The sequence below is a fragment of the Aotus nancymaae genome, unplaced genomic scaffold, assembly GCF_030222135.1.
Source record: "Aotus nancymaae isolate 86718 unplaced genomic scaffold, 86718_ANA_hifiasm-v0.15.2.pri h1tg000033l, whole genome shotgun sequence".
NCBI classification, from domain to species: domain Eukaryota; kingdom Metazoa; phylum Chordata; class Mammalia; order Primates; family Aotidae; genus Aotus; species Aotus nancymaae.
The window spans coordinates 63,700,053-63,715,101 of record NW_026988447.1 but is presented as its reverse complement, the minus strand read 5'-3'; the positions used below and the strand labels follow the sequence as shown (position 1 = coordinate 63,715,101).

General features: G+C 43.3%; 1 protein-coding gene across 2 annotated transcripts in view; it reads right to left on the bottom strand.

Moving 5' to 3' along the window:
* Positions 1–13,134, bottom strand: part of PPP3CA (protein phosphatase 3 catalytic subunit alpha) — a 317,276-nt gene extending 304,142 nt beyond the window's left edge. For both annotated transcript variants that reach the window (XM_012436483.2, XM_012436485.2), the window contains exon 1: positions 12,362–13,134. In XM_012436483.2, the coding sequence (XP_012291906.1) occupies positions 12,362–12,419 (58 nt within the window). In that variant the 5' untranslated portion in view covers positions 12,420–13,134. The remainder of the gene's footprint in view (positions 1–12,361) is intronic.
* Positions 13,135–15,049: the final 1,915 nt, after the last annotated feature.

Sequence of the window (15,049 nt, the reverse complement as noted above, 5' to 3'; positions counted from 1 at the left end):
TTTTTAACAGCCATTTTCCACTCGACCAAATAATCTACTTACCAAGCAGGAGATTCTATCATATGTGAAGTGGGAACATATGTAAAACTGAGTGACACTTTCAAAGAGGTATAGCATATAGATTTTAAAAGAAGCATGAAAATTCACTCTCAAAACTCCTGAATAACAGAATTTTTTTCCTAGATTCAACATTATCCAGAAGGAAAAAAAATTTAAATTAGTCAATTCAGTAAATTATGTTTTAGAGATCAGTTACTTTTGAAATGCCTATCAAAAAGGCCACTCTTATCTTAAATAATCATGAAATTTCAGGCATGGTAAGTCCCTGGAGATGTGTGGGGAGAGAAGACTTCATAAAGCACTTTGAAGTCACCCCAAATGTGCCTACATAAATGTTTCAAGATCTATTCAATTTACAGACCTGGTTAGCAAAGCCAGTCTCCCATCACACGTCTCGGCCTTTCTTTTCCCCAGAGATATACATGATATTGCATTCACTTGTACGAAACACTAGGACAAGCAAATCCAGATTCTAATGAACCACCATTAAAAAAAAGTTCAGGGAAATACATACATATGCAATTTCCACTGTGATTAAAGACTTTATCAGTAAGATCAAGCAGACTGTAAATTGCACAAATGCCCAGCATGGAGAGTTGCAGCTCCATCCCTTCATGTCAGAATGCAAGTGAAAGTAGCATCCAGGGTTAAACTTGAATCCACTCTCACTTATACATAGGTATCTTAAAATAAGTTATTTGTAAACTTCCGTAGGTTGTGATCAGTAGCTGTTAATACCTCACAGCTGAGTGTAACACAACAATGTGCTGTGACACCATCGTTAGAAGCCACTGGTCTCCTTCAGATCTCAGTGAAACTTAAACTGGTTATCAAATTACAATTGAATTCACTACATTTGCCAAATTCAACAGCCTTAAGAACAGACGACCTTCAAAGATTAGGCACAAGTGAAAGCAAGCAGAAGAGGCAGGTATGGCTCTGGTCAAATGAGGTGCTGAGCTAGCTGCCTTTGTGGCATGATTTGAAAAGTAAACCAAAGGGCATGGCCTGTCTCTCAGCAGCCCCACCACCACCACGTGCTGCCGTGCTTTCATCCCGTATTACAAATGAAAAGTGAAAGCAATACCTTTAAAAAGTTGCTGTTAAAACGCATCTGCTATCTAGGTTTTACTTATAGAGCAGATTAGGCATTTGACAACTTGAAATTGCAGAAGTTCTGGGAAAGAATAACAAGAGAATTTCAATGGAAAAGGCTTGAGAACTAAGAGCAACACGACTGCGGCAATCCTCACCCTCCCAAGGGGTATCACAGGATGCTAAACTGAGCCCACCTATGAAAGACTTTTGAGTTCCAAGTTGGCATGAGGGCACAGGAGGGCAAGCAAGAGTTACCAAGGAACCAAGCGCAAGGTGCTGGAGGGTCCACAGAAGAAGTCAGTCAAGATCAACCTTTGTTCACTTCTCCATCTTCAAGGGACACCTATAGCCTGACTTGGATTTAAAGGTAGGCTCCTAGAATGGATAAGGACTTAGAAACCAGCTGGGCATGGTGGCTCATGCCTGTAATCCCAGCCCTTTGGGAGACTGAGGCAGGTGGATCACCTGAGGTCGGAAGTTCAAGACCAGCCTGGTCAACATGGTGAAACCCCATCTCTACTAAAAATGTAAAAAAATTAGCCGGGTGTGGTGGCAGGTACCTGTAATCCCAGCTACTATGGAAGCTGAGGCAGGAGAATCGATTGAACCCAGGAGGCAAAGGCTGCAATGAGCCGAGATCGTGCCATTGCACTCCAGCCTGGACAACAAGGGTGAAACTTCATTTCAAAAAAAACACAAAACAAACAACAACAGAAAAAACATGTTGTATGAGGAGTAAGACTGAAGAACAAGAAAGCTGGCCGGGTGTGGTGGCTCACGCCTGTAATCCCAGAGATCAGCTTGACCGACATGGTGAAACACCATCTCTACTAAAAATACAAAAAAAAATTAGCCAGGCGTGGTACATGCCTGTAGTCCCAACTACTTAGGAGGCTGAGGCACAACCGTTTGAACCCAGGAGTCAGAGACTGCAGTGAGCCAAGATTGTGCCACTGCACTCCAGCCTGGGTAACAGTGAGACTGTCTCAAAAAACAAAAACCAAGAAGGCTGTTTTTAATATCAAATGAGTTCTCTGGAGACAAACAGATAAGGCTCATTCTATGTAATTCTGTAGGGTAATGCTAATAACAAGCAATGTATATTCAAAGCATCAGATTGTAATCAAACATAAGAAAATATTTCTTGAAAGCAGAGTTGTCCAGGATGGAGCAAGAGGTCGATGGAATAAAGAGCTGCCTCTCACTAGATGTGTTCATGCAGGGGAGGGTTCCATCCATCAGAGACCCTGGACAGGGAGTTCCACATTAGGGATGGCCCGAGCTAGAATTCTGATAAACCTTCCAATTCTAGGAGTCTAATTTGTTATGCCTAAATTTAGGCATGAGCAAATATAAGAGTTAAAAGGTTTCCCCTATATCCCCCAATCCTTCTCCCCAGCAAATAGAGGGTTCTGAGCCAGAGAGAAAATTAGATTTATTTCCAAGGTTGCTTCCAGCTTCAAAAGCCATAATTTAAGGTTCAGACTATTCTTCAGCACACAAAGTTCACATTTACAACAAAAACAAGTGAGAATCATTTATTCTCTCCATTCAGAAGATTCCCATAAACCATCCCCATGTTAAATGCCCCTAACTGGTTAAAATTTTTTTACATCACCTAATTCTCTGATGCTTCCAAATATTTTCTCTTCTTTAGTTGACCGGAGTGATGAACAACATCTGAGTATGATCCAATACAGAAAGAGACTTTCTAATATTCAAAGACTGTAGTTAAATCACCACTCACCCTTTTTTGTTCAGACTGAATAAAGTTCTTTAATCATCTTGGGGACTTTTTTATAAAATATACTCCAAAATTTAACACATCCATTTCTGGAAGGGCATGTGGAATGAGACAGAGTACTTAGGAAGAATTCTGACCAGAGGCAAGGGCAATAGAGATTCCCCGCTAGTTGCTGAATGCCAATCAACAGAACTAACAATGATTTTTTTTTAATGTAGGAAACTATAGTTTCCCTAGTCTTACTCCTTGAAATTAAAGTACTTCTGTGTTAGTGAGACAGAGTATATCCTGGCCCATCTGAGAGACTAGAAATATTGGTTCAGAACAAAAAAAACAATGGAAAGCCTCAGCTGGCCTTCTTTAATCAGAAGCCATATAACCACATCTGGGGTAGTGCAGCTTCAGTGATCTTCTGTAAGGATGGGACTAAGAGCAAGTGCCTTACTATACTGCCACTCTGTTGGTGTGGATTCCAGTACTGAGCTTTTCTAAAAACATTCACCATGCAGACATACCATCAGGAGAGCTGACTCATGAGCAGCCTGTACTTGTGCTGGGCCTGAAGATTTTTTATTGGTATATATACAGTAAGTCATCACCTATCTGGGTGTACAGTATGTTTTAATCCTGTTCTAATTCCTAATCTTATGCATTTCTATTCATTTGAATTTGCACACTGTGAAGACTAATAAGGGCCTTCCACATGCTTGTCAAACAGCTCTCCCTCCAACTTCGTATCATCACCAGTCTTCCTGAGAAAGAAACACACTCACCTTTGAGGAAATCAACCTATACACCTTGTGACAATGATCCATTAAAAGCCAAGCACTCCCCATGGGAAGGCCACTTATGCCAGTTACGCTTCTGCATGCTGGTTACTGGGCAGAAACTATAATACAGCACTTCGAAAACTCACAGGAAAACACACTTCTACAAAGACTAGAGCTTATAAATCAAGAATTACCCATCAGATGTTTGCATAATGATCATGATTTAAGGCTGACAAAATTTCAAAACATAAAGGAATCCCATAATTTAGAAATTTAAATCCATCTTATCCTTTATGTTATTTCATTCCTTTAACAACCATTTATCAAATGCTTATTCTACAGCAGTCCCTGGGCTAGAGTTAAAGATACAAAAGTAGACAGAACTTGTGTCTCTGGGACTTTCCACTTCCTGGGGATGAGAGGCAGACAAGGAAACAAATCACAGCAACATGCTCTTATCAAGGTGTCTCCTGTGAGAAGGAAGAGGCTCAATCCCTTTATTCTAAGTGAAGGTGTCAGGAGATGCAGGTCCCAGAGAAGGTAATTTCTGAACTGAAGCTCGGAAGAAGAGAACTAAGTTAATGATCAGAAGAATGCTTGTTATCCCAATAATCAGGCCTGCAGAGAGCAGGAATGTGTGTAACTTTAATAGTATTAAATATACATGAACAAACAATGGCAGATTTGTCAGTTTTTAAAATGTAATTCCTTTGTAAAAAGCAAACAAAAAATAAAACAAACCTGAATTCCCCACTCAGGTCCATCCTTTTAAGAATGTATCCTGCTTTTAATTTAACTTGGTAAAATAAAATGGCATAGCTTACAAGATGTTTTAAAAACAAATGTCAACGGATGGCTCAAAGCCCACCTATGAGAATCTAAGAGTCAGCAGCATTAGTGCCACCTTTTTAGCCCATATATCTTTCCACTGGATGGTATCCAATGACATCTTGGGGGCCAGAGAAGGGGAGGAGGTCATGTTGGAGAAGGCTGCATTTCTGGATTACAAAAGCAATATAGAAAATGGTATATTGAGATGCAAACAAAGAGGTTTTTCCATTTTGTGTTCTTTTCCATGAGATTTAGTAGGTCATTTTATCCTCAAGTCCAAGTCTACACAATAATTAAAATACAAAAATCACCCGATAATCAGTCAGTCAGTTATTAACCTATTTTTTCTCACTTGTCAAAAACTGATCAGCCTAAGGGGAAATATAATAAAAACTGAAAGACAGCTGTCAGGTTCAAGCAAATAAACTAAATTGAAAAGAACTTAGCCTTTTAAATTCAGCAGGGATAAAGTCAGTTCAAGTGACTGAACAAAACAGTTCTCATTCTAATTGTGTTACCTTATTAATGCCTCCTTCTCATACTCCATGCCATGATTGGGCTGGAGAAAGAAGCACTCCAATTCACCAGTCACCATATATAACCATTTACAAATGGACTTAATATAATACACTCAACATAAACACAGTTTAGAAGGCCTCAGAAGGCACAGGAGAATTTTGCAATGTCCAAATCATTCAACAAGAATTTATTCAGTGCATAATAAGCAAGACACTGAGCTAGGGACCAGTAAGATAATGACCATTTTTTCCAAACTATAACTTTAAATACAAATATTAACAATTTTATGCAACTTCCAAGTATAGGCAGCAACCAAGAGCCATAGCTTAGACACTGACATACTAGAATTTCCAAAACATTCTGATATTACATAGAAACAACTGGACATTTTAAATAAAAACTACTACTAATTCTTCCCCAAAGAAAGGAAAAGTGAGACAATAAAATCACCATAGAAAGATTCTTTTTAAGTCTAAGAATCTTAGAGCTGATGAAATGTTTTTAAATTTCACTCCATATAAATAAAACTCTCTCTTTGAACATCAACCATCATTCTTCTGGTTTCACAACTGTCAAAAGTACCTGAAATTGACCAACATTGTAGAGTAGTATATCATAATCTTGAGGCATCTTTTATAAATTCCTGACATCTGCTTGTTTTCCTCTTTTGCAGATAGACACATGCAAAATTTCCAGTTCAAGAGAGGGAAGTTCACAGAAAAGTAGACCATTTTTTAAAATAGAGTCACAGTATATTTTGCTGTGAGACAAAAGCATGGATAAGGAAAACAAAAAGGAAAACAAAGTTATATTCCTCTCTGTGATGGTCTCAAAAACAACCTATCTGAATTCCAAAAACACAGCATTTTAATAATTTATTGCCACTTCCTCAGTGAGGGCTTTTACTTTTTTAATATCTAAAGCTTCCACTACCCAAGTGCATATATTTGCTAGAACGGATTTGAGGTAACAGCAACTGGGCTAGGTCATCAAGTTGATAACCCACCTGATTTAAGCCATTATTCAGAACACCTAACCATGGAGGAATAGAAAATTGTTATTTGACTTCTCATATAAAATATAATTGATGGATTCATATAGAAGATGGAATTATTGTAAAATAAAATGAATTTAAAATGCTGAATATGTCAACAGTACTAAAGACTTAATTTGCAAACTAAAATCCTATTTCATTGCCTACATCGGTCCTACCTAACGACTGCTTTAAAAATAGGAATGAAACACCTCAGAATCACTGGCCGATATTTTCACCTGAGCCTGCTCTAGAAATTAACAAAATCCTCAAATCAGAGGATTTTGTTTGTCAAACCAGAGTATCAGTGAGGGTCATTATCTGTAGTTCAGATAGACAAGCTTAAGACAACATCCTTCAAAATGAAAGTAAATAACATTCCTTTGCAGGAGAGTACGCTATTCTATTTCTGTGTGTATATTTACCTGAACAGAAAGCAATGTTTAACAGTATTTTCTTAGTGAACCTCAGGCCAAGGTCAAATCAGATTATAGTATTTGTCACCAGAATTTTATATATCTGCTAAATAAGAAATACAAAAAGCTTCCTCTCCTAATCAAACTATTTCACATAGCTGATTATTTAGTAAAACAAAATGGGAAACAAAATGTGAAGACATCTTAAATATACCAAAAGAAGTGGCCATTTTCTTTTCTTTTTAAGAGATATGGTCTTGCTCTGTTGACCAAGCTCCCACCTCAGTCTCCCAAAGTGCTAGGATTATAGGTGTGAGCCACCACACTTGGCCAGTGGCAATTTTCAAACATATTTTTTGGCAAGAAAAGCCTCTTTAATAAAGAAAATGGCTTGTGTACACTTACCTGTAACCATTCTATTCTGTCTCCACTCCTTTAACTATAAAAGTAAATGTCATCATAAGCTACTCTTGACCCGACACTCATGGCTTTCAATACTAATGGTTCTGACTATTCTCAGGTGACCTGAAAATACATAACACCTTGTCATTTTTAATTCTGTGTTAGCAGTGACTGAATTGCCATTACCAGGTAGTGGACAAAGTGTAACCACCACCCACCCTCCCATATCCCATTTGATTATCCTCTGGTCCTCACAAGTTGGCAGTGGATACAATTACTCCCCTTTTATGTATAGGGAAAGTTAGCCTGTGAAGTTATAACATGTAACAGTGGAATTACAGAAAGTTGGAGTTCAAGGTCTCACCATATCCCTCTTGTATATCAAGAGACTGGTACATCAGAAAGTTGCTGAAAAAAATTGACAAAATGATTTTTTAGTAATTATCAAAATTCTATTTCATGAATCACCACCATTCTTCATAGTTCTAGAAATAGATGACATATTTTCATTACATTTTCAAAATGGTAATTTAACCATATTTGCTTAAAGGAGAGTATCTCTGCAAAAATGCTGTTTTCCAATGAGGTCACTCTAAATGGATTCTGTATTTGGTGTCATAATTAGTTTCAAATTTACACATAGCTGACACAAAAAAAGATAAAGAAAAGCATAAGGGGTCAATTACAAAAGTTATAAAAGAATAGTATATCAAAGTCATATTTCATCTCTCTAAAATTACAAATTAAAACAAATCATAAAGAAACAAATAGATTTTAAAAGGCATAATTTTAAACAAACAAATCTTAGAGTAAACCTCAATAATTAGATTCTAGATGTTAATTTTTCCCATTTTTACTGGATGTCTTAAAGTATGTTGTCCATTTAAAATAAGGGTTCTATCCCACTCTTCCCAAAAAAACTATTATCTTCAAAATGTTGATTATTCTAATTGATGGTATTTTAGAATCACTGGAATGTCCCTGAATGCTAGTCTCAATTGTTGCACTAATCCTTAAATTTACTGAATGTTTTTACAACAATGCACTTATAGTCATTTTGTAATAGTCCCAAAAGGAAACATTAATAAATAGACCAACCTAACTTGTAATGAACAGCATGAATTTGCATATTGTTCACTAAGTATTGAAAATACTTTGTTCTCTTAGTATATTAACCATGCTGAAACTATGTTGTTTATACTTTTAGATTACTGGTCCCCTTTTTATCCAGTGCTGATGTAAACTTCAGCCAACAAACACTGATGATATTCACAATAAATTTAAATTTGTGATATTGAATTAATAAGGTTTCACTATACTCAAATTGAAAACCAGATATTTGAAACTCAACTGATGGTAACGAAATGTCAATAAAAAAAATCACAAGCTCTTCTTAGAACACCACAAATAAATGACATTATTTACTACTCCACTGCATCATGGTCTACAGTTATCACCAATGTTGCATATTTGTTTTCTTTTTAAGTAGTATGACCAGTCTCACCCAGCTAGAAATACCAGTGGCTGGAATCCCTATTTACTTAATAATATTTAACTTAACTAGCATCATCTTGCTTCTATGACCCTACTATCTTTTCAGAATTCTCCTATGAGTACTCTGTCTACACGAAGTACATAAGCTGACAATACACCTGGAAAACAGCTCATTCTCTAGAGCCAAAAGCAACCTTACAGAAAGCACATAGTTTGAGAGATTCCACAAAACTCTCCCCAGAAATTTATCCCTCAGCAGCCTGCCACAGTTTCTAAAATTTCTACCATTACAATCAGTTTGAGTTAAGGTAAAAGCCTCATCACAAAATACTTGGAGATGGGAAGAGAGGGAAGGAAGGTTAAGAGATGTAACAAAGCCAAACACTCATTATCACATAGGGTTTAATTTCGTCTAAGTATTTTTAACTATTATGTAGCAAAGTTCTGTGACCAATATGGAATGCTAGGGCCAGACAAAGCATTCCAGGCAGAACAGAGATAAATAGAGAAAAGACAAAGTTTGGAACAAGACCCGTAGAGTACTATTAAGAGAAAGATCAGGATGGGGTTGGGGAGAAGAAGATAGTTCTTCTTCTATTTATTGCCCTCGGTTTGCTGTATGTCTCTTTAAAAATATAATGTAGAACAATGAATGGATCAAATTATTTTGATTTCCAGCAAATGTCATTACCATGATGTTTTCTCTGAATTTTTCTACTTTGCATTGTTTTAATCCAAGAGCAGTCAGAATGAAACAGCACTAGTTTTGCTAACTGAAGTAACTTTTTCTCCTGGGGTAATCTAAATGAATACCTTTCGTCTCCACTGCCATCATTCTCTTTCATTTTTAAAGTTTAGAAAACTGACCAGGGTCTCTGCATACATGCTAGCAGACTCTATAAACCTCAAAAATAACACAGTTGAAACAAACTCAACCTACCTCTCTGAAACTGCATTCTAAAAGCACAATTAGGAAAACAGTCACATCATATTACTACAAACCACAAGCACATCTTTATTTGCAAAGATCAATTTGTTATACAACAAAAGCCAGATGACACTAATAAAGATAACTGTAAGTAAATATCATGGCATGCCATGGTAATAACGACCTGAATAATTATTTCTCTATTATATATAGTAAATAATACTACATATACTCGGTAAAAAAGAGAAAACTTAAGGGGCACAAATACTTCCTTAAAGATAATTTCTTTTCTGTATTAAAGAATTAGTTAAATGGCCATTGAGATGAAGTTCTAACAAAATTTCAAGTAAAATCATGGTTTCTTAACTCCATATTATCTACTTCTTGCAAATATAAAAAAATCATTTGTTAATGTTTCACATCCAGCATACGCGTACTTTCCATTCATTGAGTATGTGTATACATATTCAAGGGGAAATATTATCTCACAGAAGGCTAATAATCAAAATAGATTATTTCAATTACTAACCATAAAATGTTATTTATGACAAAATGTTGAATCCAACCTTGGATAATGCCTTTCGTGCTAATTAATATAAAGTCTACAAGAAAACACGGGATAAACAGCAACTGTGTATCCACCTTAAAATCAGGATTCATCAACAAAACTTCTATAAACAAAATTTCACATTTCACATCTCACATCAGGATCTCTATCAAAAAAAATGCAAAATTAACTTTTCCTATTTTTAATCTGTTATCCACACTTGTATTTCAGTTCTGCAAAAGTATGTAAATAAAATTTTTGAAATTACGAGTGGGTGTGTGTACCTAAAATGAAAAGTCACTTATAATGATACAGCATTGAAAAAAAGCAATGCAAAAACCTTGGAATGGTTGAGTGGGCGCTTCCATTTTTTACCGATAAAGACACTAAGCCAGAGAGTATAAACATTTATTTTTACATGTTCACCTGATGACTTTATTTACATTAAGAATCCACATCCTGTGATTTAAAACAGGGATTGTGACCTTACGTGTGCAGGACTGTTTTTTTAATTGCCAACACATTCACTAATATCATTTGAATAGTAAGCTTTACATTGTTTTGATCTTAACCTAGATTGGAGCTACCTCAAAACTTCACACATTAAGGAGATAATTGTCATAGGACTGTTTTTTTAATTGCCAACACATTCACTAATATCATTTGAATAGTAAGCTTTACATTGTTTTGATCTTAACCTAGATTGGAGCTACCTCAAAACTTCACACATTAAGGAGATAATTGTCATTCTCTGATATTTCAGCAAAGAGTCTCAATTTTTGAAAATGTCAACAGAAGCCTTTAATGCAAAACACAGGTCTCTCAAATGAATTTGAAATGGACTCTTTCCATGAAAATCCATGCCTGCAGAAAAAATAAAACAGTTGTATATCTCTCTGAAGCCCTATTTCGAATCATTTTTGCAGAGCTATTTCCTCAGTATGTTCTGGGTATACGAATCTGAAGCACTGAAGCTGAAGCACGAATGATTCCAGTATAACTAAAACAAAAGAAGATATTTTGTTCTTTCCGAAAAAAGGGAAAACAATTTCCCCCATCACCACCACCACTCACACAGAAAAATTACTTTCAAAACTGAGTAAGCCTGTAAGGAGAAAGGATCATTTCTGAAACCCCAGAGGGACTTGAGTATCATGGTCTCTGGGCTGCTGGGTCACTTCACTTAAGTGCTCATGGTGCAAACGACTTGATTGCCTTGCACCCTAATTGCATGCTCTGGCCACATTAGATACCATCTCTGTTCTACACACAACACACATACACATTACACCAGCCAGTGCTGTTTCCAATTTAAGAGGCCCGCTTCGCGCACAGCTCATGCCCATCTTTGCTTAGCTTGGGGTCCTGACCCCAGGAATGAGAGCTACTACTTAATCAAGGTGGATCTGCTCTGCTGCTTCATCCTTCCAGGATTCACAGGATGGTTCCTCCCCCACTACACCTAGGAATACAAGGAGGCCAGTGGATTCCCGTGCGATAGAGAGAGCCCCAGCCTGTCCCCTTCCTCACTCCGCACATCCCAGTTTCTCTTTGCCAGCAACCCCAGTATCATCCCCGCCAGGAGTATATCATCCTGGAGGCGGGAAGAGGGGGCAATAATAATAGGAATCAAACAGCCCGTTACAAAAGGGATGCCAGGGCACGGAGGAAGCAGGCGGAATGAGGTTATCACTTGGGAGGTGTGCACGAGTGGAGAACCCTTCAGGAGCAATGACAGGTCGGCGGGGGACAGCCGGGGATAGCGAGGAAGGCTGGAGAAGTGGTTTTCGTGTCTCTCCAGGGCCGTGCGGGGGAAATCCCGGGGCGGCTACGGCTGGTGCTCTCGGGTCGTTACCCGCCTCCCGCGCCCCCCGCGGCCACCCTCCAGCCAGCGGCCGCCCCCTCCCCCGCCCCGCGCCCCGCGCGGAAGGAAGCGCCGGGCTCCCCCCACGCTCTCCCGCTCTCTCGCGAGTCCTGTGCAGGCCCTTCCAGGGGGAGGGGGAGGGGGCGCGGAGGGAATTGCTGCAATGGAGCGAGCGCCCACAGAACCCTGCCCGAGCGAGGCAGTCGGTGGAAAGCCACGGCCACATAAAAATGCCATATTAATTTTTTAAAGCCATAAATCACCCCTCCCTCTGCAGGAGAAAACCATAAACCCGATCCCATGCAAGCCTGAGAGCAGCCACCCACTTCCTATTTCTGTCACAGCAGCTACACCCTGCCAGCAACCACCCCCCGGGCGCCCCCTCCCGCCACCGCCACCCCCGCCGCCGCCTCCCCGCCGCTCAGCCATTTGCCAACTGACGCCCCCGTCAATAAAAATGCCCCAAGTGAGGCTGGGTGGGACGCGTGGGGGAAGGGCGCCGCGGGGGCGGGGGGTTCGCGGTTGCACAATATCCTAGAAGGTCTGCGGCTGGAGCGGGCAGAGGAGAACCCGGGGCGGGGGAGGGGAGGCGAGGCGAGCTGCCCTGGCGCCTGCGGCACACGGTGCACCCGGGCCACCGCGGCGCTCCGCTTACCTTTCACCACCCTGTCGGTCGTCGACAACTTGGGATCAATTGCCTTGGGCTCGGACATCTCCAGCCGCCGGAGGACAGCGACGCGCTGCTCGTCCGTCCGACTGCACACCCCGACCGGACCGGCGGGCCAGACACTCAACGCCGCCGCCGCCGCCGCCGCCGCGCTGCAAACCGCTCGGCTGGAGGTCTGGGCTCTGAGCTGGCTTTAAAGTTGTGCCTTCTCCGCGCGTCCCTCCTCCGCCGCCGCCGCCTTCACTCCTCCTCCGCCGCTGCCGCCAGCCCCGCCGACTCGCTCCGGGCTGCGCGTGTGTGGTGGTTATTTATTTATTTTCTGAGCACGCCTCCCGGTTCTTCTTTTATTCTTGGGGGAAGGGGGATGGGGAGGAGAAGCGCACACACGAGCACCCACCCCGGCACGGAGACCCGGCACCGCGGAATGGAGCCCCACGCGCGCACACACGGCCGGGATTAAGACCGATCACATGGGGAGGGCCGGGGGCGAGGGAGGAGAGGCAGGGCCGCCGATGTCAGTGCCACCAGCCGCACCTTGGCGTCCCCGGCGGCGGAGAGGCGGCCGCCGCTGCTGCCGCTGAAGCTTCTGCTGCTGCCGCTGCCGCTGCTTCTCCACACGGAGCGCCGCCGCTGGTGCCGAGGCCGCCAGGGACGTCCAGCCGTCGCGATCGCCCGCGCTCGCCTCTGCCTCCCCGCGCAGCTCCTCCACTCACACAGGCACAGCAGCGGAGCTCGGCAGACACAGTCCCGGGCACAACCTTCCTCCCTCGGCCGCCTCCGCCGCCGCCGCCGCCACCGCGCCCGCCTCCGCCTCCGCCGCCGCCTCCTCCCCTTCCTCCTCCCGGCCCCCGCCTCTTGCGCGCCGGCCACCTCCTCCTCCCCACGGAGCCCGCCCCCGACCTCCCGCCCCGACGTTGGAGTCCCGCACGCTGATTGGCTCGGGTGTGCATCACTCAGTGCCAGGTGGCGGCCTCCCCGCTCGTCCCGCCTCCCGCTCCTCAGGGTTGTCCCCGCCCCTCGCTCTGTTTTCTCCCGGCTGTCGGACCAGCGGGCCCGCCGCCTCCACCGCCCAGTCCCTGTTCAGGTGTCACTGTTGCTGGCGGGCCGAGATTAGGGAAGGAGAGTGGGCAAGGGGTCGCGGCCCAGAGGAGATGGGCTGTACCACGCCACCCCGCTGTGGCCTCCGAACGCGGACCCCGCACACACCCCCGCGCCTGTTTGGCGAGCGTGCCTTGTCGGCTGGGTTAAGCCGCAGTGTGAGTAGCCAAGTGCGGAGGGTGTCTCCTGGTGTGTGCGTGGCCCACGAGAGGGCAAGGAGAGAGAAGGCGGGGATAAGAGGGAAGGGGTGGGGGCGAGAGGCAGCCCTGAGAGGGCGGAGGAAGGAAGAGGCTGGGAGCTCGGCGCCCGCGGCGCAGCTGCTGTCGCTGCCGCAGCTGTCCAGGGAGCATCGCCAGAACGGCGACGGATAAACAGCTTACCTTGCGGAGAAGAGCTGCGGCTGCGATGGGGTGTACGGTGGTTTTTGCTTTTGCCTTGGCGGCGTGGCGGCTGTTACTGTGTCCCACCCGGGCGTGCACCCTGAGCGGCAGGGCGCTGTGGAACGCCGGAGCGGGCTGGCGGAAGAGGATGGGACCGAGCCCCGGCGACCCCGGGCGACTCGGAGTTCCTTGGGGCAGCCCTGCGGGTCTCCAGGGAGAACCGAGGAGAAGCACGGGAGAGGGTGGCCTTTCCCCTATTCACACACGCGCGCAGACACTGGCCGGGACAGGTGACACCCATCTTCCTTCCCTGCTCCTTCCAATCATTCGACACCCGCTTGGTGCTGCCGGTGCGGGCAGAGCCTTGGAGCCCAAAGCGGATCCCCACACTTGTCCCTCCGGTCGGAAGGAAAGTGAAGGAGAGAACGTCAGCCGCGCCAGGGCTGAGGGTGATAGATAGTGGTCCAAAGGCTTCTTCCTGGCCCGCCTGCTGCGCCACAGAGTCTGAAAAAGCCGGTCTCCCTCTACCAGAAGGTCACCTCCACACAGCCCCTCTCCCTGAACAACCGCAGCACCCGAGGGCTGGCAACATGGAGCTTTTTGGGGTAATTATGAGGAAATCTGAACAAATGTGTTACCCTTCATCCTTCCTGTTTTATTTCCAAAGTCCTTCAGTATCAGGGTTTTTCTGTTTCCTCAATTGGGCCACGGGTCCAATAAATGATTTAAGGTACCCCCCCCCCCGACAGACACACCACACACACAAAGAAAAGATAAACAAGTTTAGGGAGCTGGGAGACGGAGCCAGGAGGAGTGTTTTGGAGACAAGGATTAGATTAAAGCTCAAACTTGACAATTAAGTTTTAGTAAGAGACTGATAGTGCTGCAGCATGACTTTGATGTGGACTGCACGGAAAAGAAACACACTAGATACTTCTGTGGAGGCCTAGCAAAGGGAGCAGATGCAGGGTGTGTCCCACCAGCACAGGGAGGCTGCCACTGGCACTGAGATTCTCCTGCCCCATTTCCAACCCCAGGATACTGGGTGGCAATTAGACAATTCATTCAATAAATATATTTTCTGTACTTATTATATGCCAGACACTGTGGTGGGTAATTTGGTGGGGAGAGAATGTATTTGAAAATGGTCCTTGCCCTCAATAAAGCCTAGAATTTTCAGAGAACATAAAATTATGAG